We start from the raw sequence: 21232 nt of genomic DNA, 5'->3' as shown, positions 1-21232 counted from the left end.
GCCCTTTACACAGACATGAGATAGAAAAGGGAACATACATTTCAAAAAATCATTAAAGAACCAGTCAACACAGTAGATTTGCATAATCAACAAATGCAAGATAAAAAGACAATGCAATATAACTTAGTCTGAACTTCAAAATGAGTAGATTTTTTTCAGACAATTTTTAATTTTTAAAAGTTGTCTTTTTCCACTCCCCTTGTACCATGTGACAGCCATCAGCCATTCACAAATGCATACACGTACCATGTGATAGAGATAAGCCATTCACAAACGCATACACACTTATTCTTGCACATGCTCAGTAGGAGCTGGTGACTCAAAAAGTTTAAATATAAAAAAAGACAGCACATTTTGTTAATGGAAGTAAATTGGAAAGTTGTTTAAAATGGCATGCCCTATCTAAATAATGAAAGTTTAATTTTGATTGAGTGTCCCTTTAAGAAAGAATGTGCCTTTCTTTGTCTGCAAAAGTGTTATGCTTGTTTATGGGCGTTTTAGTCATTATAGCTCCAGTGGAATGTACCTGTTACGATCTTTAACAGCACATGAAACACAAAATGTACTTCATATTAAAATGTTTAATTGCTGAAACTTTAACATCACAATATATATATACATTTATTTTGCTTATTTGTCTTTAAAATACAATCAGAAATGTGTGCCGCACAATAATTAATGAAAATCAGAAATGTGTTCCGCACAATAATTAATGGAAATCAGAAATGTGTGCCGCACAATAATTAATGGAAATCAGAAATGTGTGCCGCACAATAATTAATGGAAATCAGAAATGTGTGCCGTACAATAATTAATGGAAATCAGAGATGTGTGCCGCACAATAATTAATGGTAGCAGGCTGCTTTTTTCATAAATATAAACCTATGAATGTGCATCTGTATATTTAGTTATAGTGTGGAGATTATAAATTAATTTTGGTCTATTTGTATAAAAAAGGCAATTTAATAAATTGTAATGAATTAATGTTAATGGAGAGGAAATCCCCTTATCTTTCTGCTACTGCCTATGTGTGAGTACAACGCATGTTCATACCTCATATACATAGGCAAGGTTGTGATTGGTAAATTTGTTCTGGCTGAAAAGGATACCAATAAAAAGAAAAAAAGAAACACAACATAAAAATATACTAATTTGACAAAACAAAGCTGCTTTATTCATTATTGCTTAATGCAGCTTCTGATTAATTTTTAATATACCTTTAAAACACTTTTTCCACTTTTAGTCATTTTTGCCAACTATATAAAAGTGAAAGTAAAGTGAACGGCTCAGTTAAAACCTTCCATAAAAGACAATAAAAGCACCTCAGTTACTTCAAACAGATTTTATTCATTAAGAACATGCTATATAGAATAAAAACTACATCATTTGAACCTTTTCTTTTTAAATAGAACTTCTATATACATGGACATAAGGACTTAAAAAAAAAAAACAACAAAAACAATTGGTCATTCAGTGTATTACATTTCCAAATGTGCCTGAAACATTTGAACTGAATGTTTGTTTGTTTTTCTGACATTTTACCCCTCATTGAATTAAAAATAAAACATATTACAGTAATAAATGATACATCTTTATATTGTAACGTTGTTATCAACAAGTTTCCTTTGCAGCAGTGGGTACACCCTGTAAAATGTAAAAAAGAAAAAAAAGAAAAGAAAATATAACATTTGTGGCCTAAACCTGTTATTCCAAACACCGCTGCCTCAACAATCCAAAAAAGGCCTACTTTTTTTTTATATCCCTGCTGGAGTAAAAATAGGCAATTTACATGATTCAGTCATTTCAACTAACCAACTTGTGTCCTGGGTATGAGCTCCTTAAAATATTCCTTTTCCCAAGGGTCTATGGGCTTGAATGGAAATTTTCAGGCCTAGGAGTATTTCAGTCACTCTTCACCCTGAGTGCATATCATAATATTTCTTTTAAGAATTAAATTATTTCAATACAAATAATAAGTGAATTAGAATTATGAGTTCACAAAAAAAGTGCAAATTTGGGCAGTTATCAAGAATAAGAATATTTTTGTGAGTTAGTGTGAAAAATATCTTTTTTATGTGGGAAGAAATAAAGATAAATATTTAATAGCAAAATGACACACCAAAAGGTTTAAAATAAGCTGAAACCCTTTCATAAAAAAACCAATAATCTTTATTTATTTTTGCTCTGAAACGAGCAAACCCACGTGTCTTTTTTTTTTAATTTATTTATTTTTTAATATATCCCTCAATTTATTTATGTGTTTAAAATGTAATAAGGCAAGGGAAACCTATAGGAAAAAGCAGCAAAACAATACAGTTACAATCATTTTTTTTTCTTTTTTAGATTTTATCTTTTGACGACCATTAAAGAACTGTATATAATAAAATCTGGTTTATGGTATAATTTACTATATGACAATAATTCATAAACATTTAGTCTAAAAAATAAAACAAGTACAGCTATATTCTTCATGATACTCAGCAATGTTAAGATCGCTACTTTTTACTTTAAAAGAAAATAAGAAACATATCAAGTTTGATAATTAGGATGCCCACGTAATTGCATTTGAGAGAACTTGATACAGAAGCCTATGTATTATAAACCCCTCTAAATGAGTTCTCAGCAATAATATTTAAACCAACTGGCTTAAACCAAACACCCCATTAGCCCTGCAAATAGGTCAATGAGGATATATATTCAAGTATTAAACATGTACAGTGTAAAAGATTATTAGTGGATAAAACAATCATGTTTAAGACTAAAGAGTCCTTAAAATATCGCATCCCATCTCAAATTATGAGTTTTTGTTGTTTTGTTGCAGTAGTAAAAACAGTTGATTTTGCCAGAAGTAGCATTTTGGGCCAAAAAAAACAAGATTTTAGCAATGCGGATTAAAAATCAATTATCTACATCAGTATTTGATAGCATAGCAGTTCAGTCAGCCAAAATAGTTTCTGCAACTGGTCCAAACATGTTCGTTTAGCTGTTGGTGAGGCAGAGATTATTTGTTCAAAAACAAAAAAAAAACCCCACAAAATAAAAATCTTCCTTCACAGCTTTGAAAAATCCCTGGAGCTTTAGGTTTTTCTGTTCTTCATGCCCAATTTTTCAGATGACCTCTGTTAAAAATAAATAAATACATTTATTTTTATACCGCAAACAAACCAGCAATTGCACATATATTTTTTTACATGTTTATATATATATATATATATACATGCACAATAACTCCTCTGATCTTAGGTTTGAGAATATAAAGCACCAATAGAGGAATAGGTAGTAGGTGGGGTCACACAATGGCTCTCCCCAAAAGCTGTACTTTAGGAGTCACCTTTGACCCCAACATGTATGTATGTGTGTGTGTGTGTGTGTATATATATATATATATATATATATATATATACTGTATATTAACACACACATATTTATATATTTTCACATATGTACAGTACATACACACATAAGAAATCTGGTTGGCTACTAATAGCTTGCACATAAGCATTTTTTCCTCTTCCAGGAGTTTTGTGTAGATCTTACTGGGCAGCCTGCTAAAATACTAGACTATCCCATTGAATACTGGACACCTGCCAGCCCTATCTTTGGATTTCTACATGGACAGTGTAAAAATGGTAGTTTTGTAACCTGTTAGACACCTGATTTTTGGGTAATGCTAAAAAAAAATTGGGTTCGGCACTGAACCAGTTATTGAGCTGCTCTTAGCCCTTTGATCCCCAACTGCATTTACACATACATTTCACTAGTTTTTCTGTGAGCTGGCTGCACAAATCATACCTCTACTTTTTCCAAGCAGAACAAGCACTTTAAGGTCAAATTTATTATTTTATCACATATTGTTTGTCACCATTTTTTGCTAATCATGCAGAACTTGAGTTGGTATAAAATATTTTACAATAAAAATATGAGTTACATTTAAAAATGATAGAAAATACTGATTTCCTAGAGGGGTGGCCCATTGTTACCCCTGTTCAAACTCACCCAGTGTAGCAAAAATATATAAAAACATGCACCAAGTATAACATAGTTAGACTACATTTCCTAAAACATCAACTACTTTTACACAATTGTCCAGTCTCCTATTTATTTTGATTGCTGCAAAGCAGGATTTTTGCTTTCAAATAAGTGATCTTATGTTTCTCCATGTAATGTGTGAGTACAAGAAAGGGGATAGATAACCCTCTGATGTAATTTTCAATGCTTAAAAGGGACATGAAGCCTCACATATTTCTTTCATGGTTCAGATAGAGAATACTATTTTATAAACAACTTTCCAATTTACTTTTACTATTTAATATGCTTCATTTTCTTGGCATTCTTTGATGAAGAAGCAGCAGTGCATTGATAGCTAAATACATTGGATGAGCCAATAACATTAGGTATATATGTGCAGCCACAATCAGCAGCTCCTGAGCCTACCTAGGTAATGCTTTTCAACAAAGGATATCAAAAGAACTAAACTAATTAGATGTTAGAAGTAAAATAGAAAGTTGTTTAAAATTGCATGCTAACTACACTGTCTGTACTGTAACTGCAGACAGGTAATTGGCCACAGCTGCGCTATTTATAGCAAATAGCCTAATGTGTGCAGTATCTTTTAAGAAAAGGAGAATTTTATAATATATATTAAAATTAAAATAGGTTTAAAAAGTTGGTTTAAAATTGGTTTAAAAAACTTTATAACATAAAAAATCAATCAATTAAGCAATGCATTACAAAAAAGAAATAACAAAATATACAATACAATTCAAGAATATACACAGTTAATACACATCACAATTAACATAACACAATTAATTTAAAATGATACCGTATAGCTTCTAGTGAATATCACAAAAAGGCAGTCTCTTATAGCAGCTTGAAAGTCAGTTATGGCTGATAGAGTCTTTTTAAACAAGTCAGACGTCGTCAAGCAAGCTTTTAGTGAATTCCCAGCAAGCAGCAAGCAGAGTGTTAGTCGCAAGGAGTAGCAGAAAAGCGACAGGATGACCAAATATCGGAGTGTAGTCTCAAATGTCCCTTTCCGATTAGGCGCTTCTCTCACAGATATTTTACCGGCGTCTCACGGGAAAACAGTGGAAAGTCTCCAGCGGTATCCTCAAGCTCCCAGAGTATGATTGTCACGCCATACGGATCTTCAGGCTACGGAAGCCCAGATAGGACACAGTTCAAAGCAACGCGTTTCGGCTGTTACACAGCCTTTCTCAAGCTCAGTGCTGTGGTGTCCTCATTCTTTGGATTTATACATTCATTCATTAAAGCGATATTCACTTCAGCTGGATACATTGGGCTTTGTATGGTCAAACACAAATATAATTATAATTCATATATAAAACAAGGCAAATGGAAATAAAGGCAAATGGAAATAAAAACCTTCTCCTTTTATCTTACAAGCAGAGGTATTGAGGCTAAAATAAATTAAATAAATTAAAATTTATATTTAAAATAAAAGTTTATATTTAAAATAAAGTTTATTTGGTCTTAGATTAGAATCATTATATTAAAAGAGGTGCAATAGATTTTACAATATAATGACAATACGAGGCACTAAATTTAAAACTCAACTTAATTTGATTTAAGGAGATTATATAATATTTACTGTTAATGATGAGCAAAATTTGAATGAGTATTGTAAAAGGAAATCCATATGTTAAAAATTTTAATTTATACCCTAAAATTCATAGAATAAAAATGTATGAATTAAAATGGTGGGATAAAATTTTAACATAAAATTCACAATATAAAATTTACAATATAAAATATTATGGCATACGAATCCTTGGCATAAAAGTTCAAAGTATAAAGGTCCATATTGGGAAAAATGCACAACATAAAATTTTATAATTTAAATTCTAAATTATAAAATTCTAATTTAAAATTTAAGATACAAATTTGAAATCCGAAATTCAATAATTACCCTATTCTATCTCAGATGACAATTCAAATCTAGTTCTAAATTAAGGCCTTGGGGTGTTAGGGAGTTCAATTGGAATATCCATTTACCCTCCCTTTTTAGAATTTCATTATGGAGATCGCCTCCTCTCCAATGGTTGGAGACTTTATCAATACCCATAAATCTGAAATGTGCAAGGTTTGTATTATTGCATGCCGCAAAATGCTTTGGGACTGGTAGGTCTTTATAACGATCTTTAGTATGATGCTCAATGGATAGGATATGCTCCCGTATCCTATCTCTCAGAGGTCTCTCAGATTCGCCTACATATTGGGCCCCACATTTGCATTCTAACATATAAATCACATTTCTATCTGTACACCTAATCATTTGGGAAATTCTAAAAAGTTCCCCAGTGCTTTTAGATTTAACTTCCTTCTTTTTAAGTCCGTATTGACAAGATTTGCATTTATAGCAGGGAAAGAAACCCTTTAGGTCCTTCCCCCATAAATCCTTTTTACTTTTATCTTGACCTTGTTTCAAATCTGAAGGAGCAAGTTTAATTTTTAGATTTTTTGCCTTTCTATAGACTTTTTGAGGTTTATTTGGTAAAAGTGAACCTAACTTCTCATCTGTTTTTAAAATATTCCAATGTCGCTTTAATATTCTATTATATTTTTGTTGCCACTATACGTTGTGATGAATGGTATAAACATAGATGAATCAGTTTCATTTCTAACCTTCTTAGTATTATTCAAAATTTGATCCCAATCTAAATCTCGTACATTTTTTATAGTGGTTTCTAAGGCCTCTATAGGATATCCCCTATCTTTAAATTTTCTTTTCAAAATTGATGATTGGGCATCATAATCTGACATTGTACTACAATTTTTTCTCATTCTCAGGAACTGACCCTTTGGGATATTTTTCTTCCATTGAGTGTGATGGCAGCTCAACTGATGGATGTAATTGTTCGCATCCACATGTTTAAAATGGGTTCTTGTGTTCAACCTATTACCACTCGCATATATTTCTAGATCCAGAAATTGTATAGTGGTATTACTCTTTTCACAAGTGAACTTTAGATTTTTCTCATTAAGGTTAATAGAAGAAATAAATTCATCCAAACTCTCTGTACTTCCATGCCAAATCATAAATATATTGTCTATATAACGTCTATAGGTGACCAGGTTTGCCTCCAGTTGGCCACTCTCCAAAAATCTCTTTTACCACAGGCCCATAAACAAATTAGCATAACTAGGGGCAAACCTGGTCCCCATAGCTGTGCCCTGCTCCTGATTATAGAAAGTATCCATAAATGAAAAATAATTATGTCTTAGAATAAATTCTATATAGTCCAGAATAAAACGTATTGTCATTATATTGTAAAATCTATTGCACCTCTTTTAATATAATGATTCTAATCTAAGACCAAATAAACTTTATTTTAAATATAAACTTTTATTTTAAATATAAATTTTAATTTATTTAATTTATTTTAGCCTCAATACCTCTGCTTGTAAGATAAAAGGAGAAGGTTTTTATTTCCATTTGCCTTGTTTTATATATGAATTATAATTATATTTGTGTTTGACCATACAAAGTCCAATGTATCCAGCTGAAGTGAATATCGCTTTAATGAATGAATGTATAAATCCAAAGAATGAGGACACCACAGCACTGAGCTTGAGAAAGGCTGTGTAACAGCCGAAACGCGTTGCTTTGAACTGTGTCCTATCTGGGCTTCCGTAGCCTGAAGATCCGTACGGCGTGACAATCATACTCTGGGAGCTTGAGGATACCGCTGGAGACTTTCCACTGTTTGCCCGTGAGACGCCGGTAAAATATCTGTGTGAGAAGCGCCTAATCGGAAAGGGACATTTGAGACTACACTCCGATATCTGGTCATCCTGACGCTTTTCTGCTACTCCTTGCGACTAACACTCTGCTTGCTGGGAATTCACTAAAAGCTTGCTTGACGACGTCTGACTTGTTTAAAAAGACTCTATCAGCCATAACTGACTTTCAAGCTGCTATAAGAGACTGCCTTTTTGTGATATTCACTAGAAGCTATACAGTATCATTTTAAATTAATTGTGTTATGTTAATTGTGATGTGTATTAACTGTGTATATTCTTAAATTGTATTGTATATTTTGTTATTTTTTTTTTAATGCATTGCTTAATTGATTGATTTTTTATGTTATAAAGTTTTTTAAACCCATTTTAAACCAACTTTTTAAACCTATTTTAATTTTAATATATATTATAAAATTCTCCTTTTCTTAAAAGATACTGCACACATTAGGCTATTTGCTATAAATAGCGCAGCTGTGGCCAATTACCTGTCTGCAGTTACACTACAGACAGTGTAGTTAACCTGTCCATTACTAGAACATAAGGTGTGAGGGATTCCTTATATATACACTGCTGCTTTGTGTTTTTAATTCCAGCGCTGAGGTTTACTATCTTTTTTACTATATCTGTATTCATATCCCTTAAAATCCTCTAGCAGCAGGAATTATGGCAGACATTAGCAATAATGATAATGTATTTGAATATAGGACTAATCTATATAAAGATATCTATAATTTATTATCAAAAGATAAATTACATATAGAAACTACAATAACTACAGAAAAATTAGATACACTTGCAGAATTGATGAGGGAACTACAAACCAAAATGGTAGCTGAATTTAAACATAGAACAGAATTCATTTTTATAGAAAAATATTTAGAACATAAAAGGGTCCCAAGAGGGCTAAGAATAAAGAAGGAATGTTCTTTTAAAATTGATGAAATAGATTTTAAAACAAAATGGAATGATATATTGGAAGAGGCATCATTTAAACTAATGAAGTTAATTAAAGAGTATAGGGCAGAAATTTTGAAAAATTTAGAAATTGAAATACGCTCCCTAGAAGAAAAAATTAATGAACATAATGAATATAATATATAAGAGTTAGAAGAATATAAAGTGAAAGAAAAAGAAATTAAAATCCTCATGGATAAAACAAAAGAAGAGATATTAGCAATAAAAATTAGAAAATTTGAGAGGGATCGTGATGACTATTTATTACATGAAAATAAACCTGATCCAGAAAAATATATTTCCCATAGATGGCGATATAATGATAAAATAGAGAAGAAAAATGTTAATGATGGGCAAATGAATGATCCCTCCAAACAACATGAAAATCTATATAAATCTCAGTCTGAGTCCTACAGACCTAACAGAGTACAACCAAATAAAATTAATGAGCAGAAATTCTATTCCAATGGCTCTGAACAAGGAAAGTATCAGAGTAATTGGAATCGAAGGGAAAATTACCATGACAATAGAGGCCAATATCGGAATATGGGCCACTACGGTGGAGGTAATTCTCTAGGACAAAATGGCAATTGGAATTATCAAAATAATAGGGGGTTTAGAAGGCAAGATCAAAGGGGAAGATTTAACCAATTCAATTGTTATGATGACAATTTACATAATTATGATAATAGAAGATTTGAAAGAACTAATGGAGAAGGTTGGAGAAGTCAACATTATAGTAATAGTAATAATGGATATGTCAGAAATAATGACAACCATCATTGGAGGCAGTCTAATGATAGAAATTACAATAGAACACCAAGCCATGTACAAACCTCTAATTGATTTGAAGTGCTAAATAGACCTGATATTAATCCTAAATGAAATTCTCCAAAAGGCCAAAAGGCTAAAGAAAAAAACTAAACATTTAACTAATAAAGATACACAAATTCCACATCTCATTTTTTAGAATTAAGCCAAACAAAAGAGACCAAACAGTTAACACAAAGAGAGGGAATAAAAAGAAGATCCTCAGAAAGAGAGGAAATAGAGGAGGATCACGAATGGTTAAAAAAAAACAAAAAAAAAATCATAAATACAGCTAATACAGATAATAAAGGAATTTTTAATTTAAGTGGTATAAGTTTAAATAAAACACAAGAAGAGGTTCTCAGTAAGGGCCTTACATTTGCCCCTACAGCAAAGTTGGATACATTTGGGACATATATAGATGCTCACAAATTTATCAGGAAGCTAACTGTCATGAACCCCAATTGAAACAGGGCCATATTGTAGAAGATAAATTTAAACACACTAACTTAAAGGAAAAATCATGTTTTTATCCAAATTATGATAAAGGCCCACAAGTAGAGACCTTTGAAAAATTGATACTAAAAGATATTGGCAATATTAACAAAAAGAAATTAGATAATCTTAAAAACAATTTGAGTAAAAAACAATTACAAGTGATAAGAGACCTTGAAAGAGATAACAACTTGATAATAAAGCCTGCGGACAAGGGGGGGGTATTGTGATTTTAAGTTTTAATCAATACACTGAAATGGGTCAGAACATCTTAGGAGATGAAATTACCTATAAAAAATTGAGCCATAATCCAACAATGGAGTATACGGATTCTCTGAAGGAACTGTTAGACCTAGGTTTTAAGAAAGGAATATTAACAGAAAAAGAAAGAAACTATCTGTTACCTAGTTTTCCAAAAATACCTCTCCTATATAGTCTTCCTTAGATTCATAAATCGTTGGAAAAACCCCCGGGGAGGCCAATTATCTCAGGGATAGATTCTATTACCTCTAACCTCTCTGAGTATATTGATTTATTTCTACAATAATATGTAAAGAATCTACCGTCCTATTTAAAGGACTCCAAAGATATATTGAATCTAGTGGAAAATATAGATTGGCAAGAAGGTGATTTGCTTGTGACCTGTGATGTCACTTCACTACATACTTGTATAGCACATAAAGATGGGTTGGAGGATATTGAATATTTTTTAGATTTAGATGAACAGATATTAGATGATCAAAAATGTTTTATTCTGGACTGTATAGAATTTATTCTAAGACATAATTATTTTTCATTTATGGATACTTTCTATAATCAGGAGCAGGGCACAGTTATGGGGACCAGGTTTGCCCCTAGTTATGCTAATTTGTTTATGGGCCTGTGGGAAAAGAGATTTTTGGAGAGTGGCCAACTGGGGGCAAACCTAGTCACCTATAGATGTTATATAGACAATATATTTATGATTTGGCATGGAAGTACAGAGAGTTTGGATGAATTTATTTCTTCTATGAACCTTAATGAGAAAAATCTAAAGTTCACTTGTGAAAAGAGTAATACCACTATACAATTTCTGGATCTAGAAATCTATGTGAGTGGTAATAGGTTGAACACAAGAACCCATTTTAAACATGTGGATGCGAACAAGAACATCCATCAGTTGAGCTGCCATCACACTCAATGGAAGAAAAATATCCCAAAGGGACAGTTCCTGAGAATGAGAAAAAATTGTAGTACAATGTCAGATTATGATGCCCAATCATCAATTTTGAAAAGAAAATTTAAAGATAGGGGATATCCTATAGAGGCCTTAGAAACCACTATAAAAAATGTACGAGATTTAGATAGGGATCAAATTTTGAATAATACTAAAAAGGTTAGAAATGAAACGGATTCATCTATGTTTATACCATTCATCACAACGTATAGTGGCAACAAAAATATAATAGAAAGAATATTAAAGAGACATTGGAATATTTTAAAAACAGATGAGAAGTTAGGTTTACTTTTACCAAATAAACCTCAAATAGTCTATAGAAAGGCAAAAAATCTAAAAATTAAACTTGCTCCTTCAGATTTGAAACAAGGTCAAGATAAAAGTAAAAAGGATTTATGGGGGAAGGACCTAAAGGGTTTCTTTCCCTGCTATAAATGCAAATCTTGTCAATACGGACTTAAAAAGAAGGAAGTTAAATCTAACAACACTGGGGAAATTTTTAGAATTTCCCAAATGATTAGGTGTACAGATAGAAATGTGATTTATATGTTAGAATGCAAATGTGGGGCCCAATATGTAGGCGAATCTGAGAGACCTCTGAGAGATAGGATACGGGAGCATATCCTATCCATTGAGCATCATACTAAAGATCGTTATAAAGACCTCCCAGTCCCAAAGCATTTTGCGGCATGCAATAATGCAAACCTTGCACATTTCAGATTTATGGGTATTGATAAAGTCTCCAACCATTGGAGAGGAGGCGATCTCCATAACGAAATTCTAAAAAGGGAGGGTAAATGGATATTCCAATTGAACTCCCTAACACCCCAAGACCTTAATTTAGAACTAGATTTGAATTGTCATCTGAGATAGAATAGGGTAATTATTGAATTTTGGATTTCAAATTTGTATCTTAAATTTTAAATTAGAATTTTATAATTTAGAATTTAAATTATAAAATTTTATGTTGTGCATTTTTTCCAATATGGACCTTTTTACTTTGAACTTTTATGCCAAGGATTCTTATGCCATAATATTTTATATTATAAATTTTATATTGTGAATTTTATGTTAAAATTTTATCCCACCATTTTAATTCATAAATTTTTATTCTATGAATTTTAGGGTATAAATTAAAATATTTAACATATGGATTTCCTTTTACAATACTCATTCAAATTTTGCTCATCATTAACAGTAAATATTATATAATCTCCTTAAATCAAATTAAAGTTGAGTTTTAAATTTAGTGTCTCATATTGTCATTATATTGTAAAATCTATTGCACCTCTTTTAATATAATGATTCTAATCTAAGACCAAATAAACTTTATTTTAAATATAAACTTTTATTTTAAATATAAATTTTAATTTATTTAATTTATTTTAGCCTCAATACCTCTGCTTGTAAGATAAAAGGAGAAGGTTTTTATTTCCATTTGCCTTGTTTTATATATGAATTATAATTATATTTGTGTTTGACCATACAAAGCCCAATGTATCCAGCTGAAGTGAATATCGCTTTAATGAATGAATGTATAAATCCAAAGAATGAGGACACCACAGTACTGAGCTTGAGAAAGGCTGTGTAACAGCCGAAACGCATTGCTTTGAACTGTGTCCTATCTGGGCTTCCGTAGCCTGAAGATCCGTACGGTGTGACAATCATACTCTGGGAGCTTGAGGATACCACTGGAGACTTTCCACTGTTTGCCCGTGAGACACCGGTAAAATATCTGTGAGAGAAGCGCATAATTGGAAAGGGACATTTGAGACTACACTCCGATATCTGGTCATCCTGTCGCTTTTCTGCTACTCCTTGCGACTAACACTCTGCTTGCTGCTTGCTGGGACTCTATCAGCCATAACTGACTTTCAAGCTGCTATAAGAGACTGCCTTTTTGTGATATTCACTAGAAGCTATACGGTATCATTTTAAATTAATTGTGTTATGTTAATTGTGATGTGTATTAACTGTGTATATTCTTGAATTGTATTGTATATTTTGTTATTTCTTTTTTGCAATGCATTGCTTAATTGATTGATTTTTTATGTTATAAAATTTTTTAAACCAATTTTAAACCAACTTTTTAAACCTATTTTAATTTTAATATATATTATAAAATTCTCCTTTTCTTAAAAGATACTGCACACATTAGGCTATTTGCTATAAATAGCGCAGCTGTGGCCAATTACCTGTCTGCAGTTACACTACAGACAGTGTAGTTAACCTGTCCATTACCAGAACATAAGGTGTGAGGGATTTCTTATATATACACTGCTGCTTTGTGTTTTTAATTCCAGCGCTGAGGTTTACTATCTTTTTTACTAAAATTGCATGCTATCTGAATCATAAAAAAACAGGTTTCATGTCTCTTTAAAGGGACAGTCTACTTGAAAATTTTTATTGTAAAAAAAAAAAAAGATTATCTTTTTAAAAACTATTCCCCAGTTTTGCATAACCAATACTGTACTTTTTACCTTTATGATTAGCTTGTGTCTAAGCCTTTGCAGACTGGCCCCTTATCTCAGTGCTTTTTACAAACTTACATTTTAGCAAATTAGTGCTGGCACTTGCATATCTCTGTTGGAGATGTTATCTATATTGCACACATGAACTAGCACTGTCTTGATGTGAAAAGGTATTAAAATGCATTGAGATAAGAAGTGGCCTGCAGGGGATTAGAAATTGGCAGAGGGTTAGAAGTTATAAAGTATATTAAAAGGGACATCAAACACTAAAATACTAGATAGAATGATGCATTCAAAGAAAATATATCTCTGTAAATAACATGTAAATACATTTTTAAAAATGCCATTAGTTGTTTAAACAATGACAAAATAAGTTGTAAAGCTGCCATGTTGTACCTTAGGTTACTTTCTCTGCTGTGGCCAATTAGTAACAGATATAAATAGGTCCCAGGACTGTGCAGCCAATGGCTGTATGGAATATAACAGTGTTCTGCACTTCCATTTCTAACAGGAACTGAAATGCTCACAATTTCAGAATAGAATTACAGGTAAAGGGGACAAAATAAATAATGAAAGTATATTGTAGAGGTTTTTTTATATATACAATTTATTAGTTTATATTACCATCTAAAAATGTTTAATGCACTTTTAAAATAACAATGTTGGTTGTGCAAAGCTTGGGAGTGGGTAGTAAAGGATTTTATCTTTTTAAAAAATAAAATCAAGTAGACTGTTCCCTTTAAGGTTCTCTGATCACCTAATAGTCAAAAGGGCATTTCTTCTGATAGTTAGTGTCCTTTTTTAAAGTCCAGAGCACATTTAAAGTCACCTTGTAGACAGGTAATTATAATTTCCATGACTATTACCTGCTGCCTGAAGAGGCATGTAGAAGACAAGGACTACAACATTTAGTTATAGTGTACAAAAATATACTCGTCACTAAATATGGCAAATTGAAATGTTATACTTGCTAATAAATAAAATAAATATTTTTAAAACATTAGGAGCACAAGTTCCACATCTGTTATGTTTTATGGTTATTTATACCGGTTGAACCATATTGTATGTCATGTAAATGTTTTTCAATAAAGTTATTGAAATGTAAAAAAAAAATGGTTAAGTAAGACAAATGCAAAACAGATGTACAGCAACAAATGTTTTCATATAAAGAAACAACTTACCTGTTGTTTGTGGAGTTTGTACATTATCTACTTGGGGGAGAGAAACTAGGGCCCCTTTTTCTTCAAAAGCTAAAATTGGTTTTAAAGGAATCTCTTGGCTACTGTCCCCATCATTGTTTAGAGAATCCAGTCGGACTGCTTTAGTTCCAACAGGTAAATTTATGATCTCTTCAAAATTGTTGTTGTTGTTTTGTGCACATAATCCATTTTCCTTTGGTTGGTTGTCTGTACTTAAAACACTGAGCATTTTTTAGAGGGGAAACATGAAAAGTTAATTAATACATTAAATAATATAGTAAAATCACAATGTTATATATAAAACAGCTAACAAAGGGACATAAAAGTACCATTTGAAGTATACACTAGTGAATTTCAAATGTTGCCAGAAGTTTTTTTATGATACATTTTTCATCTGAGACTCCATTAGGATACACAGAATCCATGTGATGTGGCTTGGAGGGAGCATGCATAAGTAAATAGGTACAGGTGCAGTGCACACATCTGAGCATGCGTAAGAAACAGATACAGGTGCACACATCCGAGCATGTGTAAGGAACAGATACAGGTGCACACATCCGAGCATGTGTAAGGAACAGGTGCACACATCCGAGCATGTGTAAGGAACAGATACAGGTGCACACATCCGAGCATGTGTAAGGAACAGGTGCACACATCCGAGCATGTGTAAGGAACAGGTACAGGTGCACACATCCGAGCATGTGTAAGAAACAGGTACAGGTGCACACATCCGAGCATGTGTAAGGAACAGGTGCACACATCCGAGCATGTGTAAGGAACAGGTGCACACATCCGAGCATGTGTAAGGAACAGGTACAGGTGCACACATCCGAGCATGTGTAAGAAACAGGTACAGGTGCACACATCCGAGCATGTGTAAGGAACAGGTGCACACATCCGAGCATGTGTAAGGAACAGGTACAGGTGCACACATCCGAGCATGTGTAAGAAACAGGTACAGGTGCACACATCTGAGCATGCGTAAGAAACAGGTACATGTGCACACATCCGAGCATGTGTAAGAAACAGATACAGGTGCACACATCTGAGCATGCGTAAGAAACAGGTACAGGTGCACACATCCGAGCATGCGTAAGAAACAGATACAGGTGCACACATCTGAGCATGCGTAAGAAACAGATACAGGTGCACACATCTGAGCATGTGTAAGGAACAGATACAGGTGCACACATCTGAGCATGTGTAAGAAACAGGTACAGGTGCACACATCTGAGCATGTGTAAGGAACAGGTACAGGTGCACACATCCGAGCATGTGTAAGGAACAGATACAGGTGCACACATCCGAGCATGTGTAAGGAACAGATACAGGTGCACACATCTGAGCATGTGTAAGGAACAGGTACAGGTGCACACATCCGAGCATGCGTAAGAAACAGATACAGGTGCACACATCCGAGCATGTGTAAGGAACAGGTACAGGTGCACACATCCGAGCATGTGTAAGGAACAGATACAGGTGCACACATCCGAGCATGTGTAAGGAACAGATACAGGTGCACACATCCGAGCATGTGTAGGGAACAGATACAGGTGCACACATCCGAGCATGTGTAAGGAACAGATACAGGTGCACACATCCGAGCATGAGTAAGAAGCAGATACAGGTGCACACATCCGAGCATGAGTAAGAAGCAGATACAGGTGCACACATCCGAGCATGCATAAGAAACAAGTACAGGTGCACAGATCCGAGCATGCATAAGAAACAGGTACAGGTGCACACATCCGAGCATGCGTAAGAAGCAGGTACAGGTGCACACATCCGAGCATGCATAAGAAACAGATACAGGTGCACACATCCGAGCATGTGTAAGGAACAGATACAGGTGCACACATCCGAGCATGCATAAGAACAGGTACAGGTGCACACATCCGAGCATGCATAAGAACAGGTACAGGTGCACACATCCGAGCATGCATAAGAAACAGATACAGGTGCACACATCCGAGCATGTGTAAGGAACAGATACAGGTGCACACATCCGAGCATGTGTAAGGAACAGATACAGGTGCACACATCCGAGCATGTGTAAGAAACAGGTACAGGTGCACACATCCGAGCATGAGTAAGAAGCAGATACAGGTGCACACATCCGAGCATGAGTAAGAAACAAGTACAGGTGCACAGATCCGAGCATGCATAAGAAACAGGTACAGGTGCACACATCCGAGCATGTGTAAGAAACAGGTACAGGTGCACACATCCGAGCATGCGTAAGAAACAGGTACAGGTGCACACATCCGAGCATGCGTAAGAAACAGGTACAGGTGCACACATCCGAGCATGTGTAAGAAACAGGTACAGGTGCACACATCCGAGCATGCGTAAGAAACAGATACAGGTGCACACATCCGAGCATGCGTAAGAAACAGGTACAGGTGCACACATCCGAGCATGAGTAAGAAACAGGTACAGGTGCACACATCCGAGCATGCGTAAGAAGCAGGTACAGGTGCACACAACCGAGCATGCGTAAGAAACAGGTACAGGTGCACACATCCGAGCATGTGTAAGGAACAGATACAGGTGCACACATCCGAGCATGTGTAAGGAACAGATACAGGTGCACACATCCGAGCATGCGTAAGAAACAGGTACAGGTGCACACATCCGAGCATGTGTAAGGAACAGGTACAGGTGCACACATCCGAGCATGTGTAAGAAACAGGTACAGGTGCACACATCCGAGCATGCGTAAGAAACAGGTACAGGTGCACACATCCGAGCATGAGTAAGAAACAGATACAGGTGCACACATCCGAGCATGTGTAAGGAACAGATACAGGTGCACACATCCGAGCATGTGTAAGAAACAGATACAGGTGCACACATCCGAGCATGTGTAAGAAACAGGTACAGGTGCACACATCCGAGCATGCGTAAGAAACAGGTACAGGTGCACACATCCGAGCATGCGTAAGAAGCAGATACAGGTGCACACATCCGAGCATGTGTAAGGAACAGATACAGGTGCACACATCCGAGCATGAGTAAGAAGCAGATACAGGTGCACACATCCGAGCATGAGTAAGAAGCAGATACAGGTGCACACATCCGAGCATGCATAAGAAACAAGTACAGGTGCACAGATCCGAGCATGCATAAGAAACAGGTACAGGTGCACACATCCGAGCATGCGTAAGAAGCAGGTACAGGTGCACACATCCGAGCATGCATAAGAAACAGATACAGGTGCACACATCCGAGCATGTGTAAGGAACAGATACAGGTGCACACATCCGAGCATGCATAAGAACAGGTACAGGTGCACACATCTGAGCATGAGTAAGAAACAGATGCACACATCCGAGCATGCGTAAGAAGCAGATACAGCTGCACACATCCAAGCATGCATAAGAAGCAGGTACAGGTGCACACATCCAAGCATGCATAAGAAACAGGTACAGGTGCACATCCGAGCATGCATAAGAAACAGGTACAGGTGCACATCCGAGCATGCATAAGAAACAGATACAGGTGCACACATCCGAGCATGCATAAGAAACAGATTCAGGTGCACACATCCGAGCATGCATAAGAAACAGGTACAGGTGCACATCCGAGCATGCATAAGAAACAGGTACAGGTGCACATCCGAGCATGCATAAGAAACAGATACAGGTGCACACATCCTAGCATGCATAAGAAACAGGTACAGGTGCACACATCCGAGCATGCATAAGAAACAGGTACAGGTGCACACATCCGAGCATGAGTAAGAAACAGATACAGGTGCACACATCCGAGCATGTGTAAGGAACAGATACAGGTGCACACATCCGAGCATGTGTAAGAAACAGGTACAGGTGCACACATCCGAGCATGCGTAAGAAACAGGTACAGGTGCACACATCCGAGCATGCGTAAGAAGCAGATACAGGTGCACACATCCGAGCATGTGTAAGGAACAGATACAGGTGCACACATCCGAGCATGAGTAAGAAGCAGATACAGGTGCACACATCCGAGCATGAGTAAGAAGCAGATACAGGTGCACACATCCGAGCATGCGTAAGAAACAAGTACAGGTGCACAGATCCGAGCATGCATAAGAAACAGGTACAGGTGCACACATCCGAGCATGCGTAAGAAGCAGGTACAGGTGCACACATCCGAGCATGCATAAGAAACAGATACAGGTGCACACATCCGAGCATGTGTAAGGAACAGATACAGGTGCACACATCCGAGCATGCATAAGAGGTACAGGTGCACACATCCGAGCATGCATAAGAAACAGATACAGGTGTACACATCCGAGCATGTGTAAGGAACAGATACAGGTGCACACATCCGAGCATGTGTAAGGAACAGATACAGGTGCACACATCCGAGCATGTGTAAGAAACAGGTACAGGTGCACACATCCGAGCATGAGTAAGAAGCAGATACAGGTGCACACATCCGAGCATGCGTTAGAAACAAGTACAGGTGCACAGATCCGAGCATGCATAAGAAACAGGTACAGGTGCACACATCCGAGCATGCGTAAGAAACAGGTACAGGTGCACACATCCGAGCATGCGTAAGAAACAGGTACAGGTGCACACATCCGAGCATGCATAAGAAACAGATACAGGTGCACACATCCGAGCATGCATAAGAAACAGATACAGGTGCACACATCCGAGCATGCATAAGAAACAGGTACAGGTGCACACATCTGAGCATGCATAAGAAACAGGTACAGGTGCACACATCCGAGCATGCCTAAGAAACAGATACAGGTGCACACATCCGAGCATGCCTAAGAAACAGATACAGGTGCACACATCTGAGCATGCGTAAGAAACAGATACAGGTGCACACATCCGAGCATGCATAAAAATCAGATACAGGTGCACATCTGAGCATGCGTAAGAAACAGGTACAGGTGCACACATCCAAGCATGCCTAAGAAACAGATACAGGTGCACACATCCGAGCATGCGTAAGAAACAGATACAGGTACACACATCCAAGCATGTGTAAGAAACAGATACAGGTGCACATCTGAGCATGCGTAAGAAACAGGTACAGGTGCACACATCCGAGCATGCCTAAGAAACAGATACAGGTGCACACATCCGAGCATGCCTAAGAAACAGATACAGGTGCACATCTGAGCATGCGTAAGAAACAGGTACAGGTGCACACATCCGAGCATGCGTAAGAAACAGGTACAGGTGCACACATCTGAGCATGAGTAAGAAACAGATGCACACATCCGAGCATGCGTAAGAAGCAGATACAGCTGCACACATCCAAGCATGCATAAGAAACAGGTACAGGTGCACACATCCAAGCATGCATAAGAAACAGGTACAGGTGCACACATCCAAGCATGCATAAGAAACAGGTACAGGTGCACACATCCGAGCATGCGTAAGAAACAGGTACAGGTGCACACATCTGAGCATGAGTAAGAAACAGATGCACACATCCGAGCATGCGTAAGAAGCAGATACAGCTGCACACATCCAAGCATGCATAAGAAGCAGGTACAGGTGCACACATCCAAGCATGCATAAGAAACAGGTACAGGTGCACATCCGAGCATGCATAAGAAACAGGTGCACATCCGAGCATGCATAAGAAACAGGTACAGGTGCACATCCGAGCATGCATAAGAAACAGATACAGGTGCACACATCCGAGCATGCATAAGAAACAGATACAGGTGCACACATCCGAGCATGCATAAGAAACAGGTACAGGTGCACATCCGAGCATGCATAAGAAACAGGTACAGGTGCACATCCGAGCATGCATAAGAAACAGATACAGGTGCACACATCCTAGCATGCATAAGAAACAGGTACAGGTGCACACATCCGAGCATGCATAAGAAACAGGTACAGGTGCACACATCCGAGCATGCATAAGAAACAGGTACAGGTGCACACATCCAAGCATGCATAAGAAACAGGTACAGGTGCACACATCCAAGCATGCATAAGAAACAGGTACAGGTGCACACATCCGAGCATGCATAAGAAACAGGTACAGGTGCACACATCCGAGCATGCATAAGAAACAGGTACAGGTGCACACATCTGAGCATGCATAAGAAACAGGTACAGGTGCACACATCCGAGCATGCATAAGAAACAGGTACAGGTGCACACATCTGAGCATGCATAAGAAACAGGTACAGGTGCACACATCCAAGCATGCATAAGAAACAGGTACAGGTGCACACATCCGAGCATGCATAAGAAACAGGTACAGGTGCACACATCCGAGCATGCATAAGAAACAGGTACAGGTGCACACATCCGAGCATGCATAAGAAACAGGTACAGGTGCACACATCC

General features: G+C 36.3%; 1 protein-coding gene across 2 annotated transcripts in view; it reads right to left on the bottom strand.

Moving 5' to 3' along the window:
* Positions 1-1327: 1327 nt before the first annotated feature.
* Positions 1328-21232, bottom strand: part of MAP7 (microtubule associated protein 7) — a 331637-nt gene continuing 311732 nt past the window's right edge. For both annotated transcript variants that reach the window (XM_053710889.1, XM_053710890.1), the window contains 2 exons: positions 14895-15133; positions 1328-3119 (listed from right to left, as the gene is read on the bottom strand). In XM_053710889.1, the coding sequence (XP_053566864.1) occupies positions 3109-3119; positions 14895-15133 (250 nt within the window). In that variant the 3' untranslated portion in view covers positions 1328-3108. The remainder of the gene's footprint in view (positions 3120-14894; positions 15134-21232) is intronic.

The sequence above is a fragment of the Bombina bombina genome, chromosome 4, assembly GCF_027579735.1.
Source record: "Bombina bombina isolate aBomBom1 chromosome 4, aBomBom1.pri, whole genome shotgun sequence".
Taxonomy (NCBI): Eukaryota; Metazoa; Chordata; class Amphibia; order Anura; family Bombinatoridae; genus Bombina; species Bombina bombina.
Note: the sequence above shows the minus strand (reverse complement) of the source record. Positions and strands in the feature narration are given on the sequence as shown.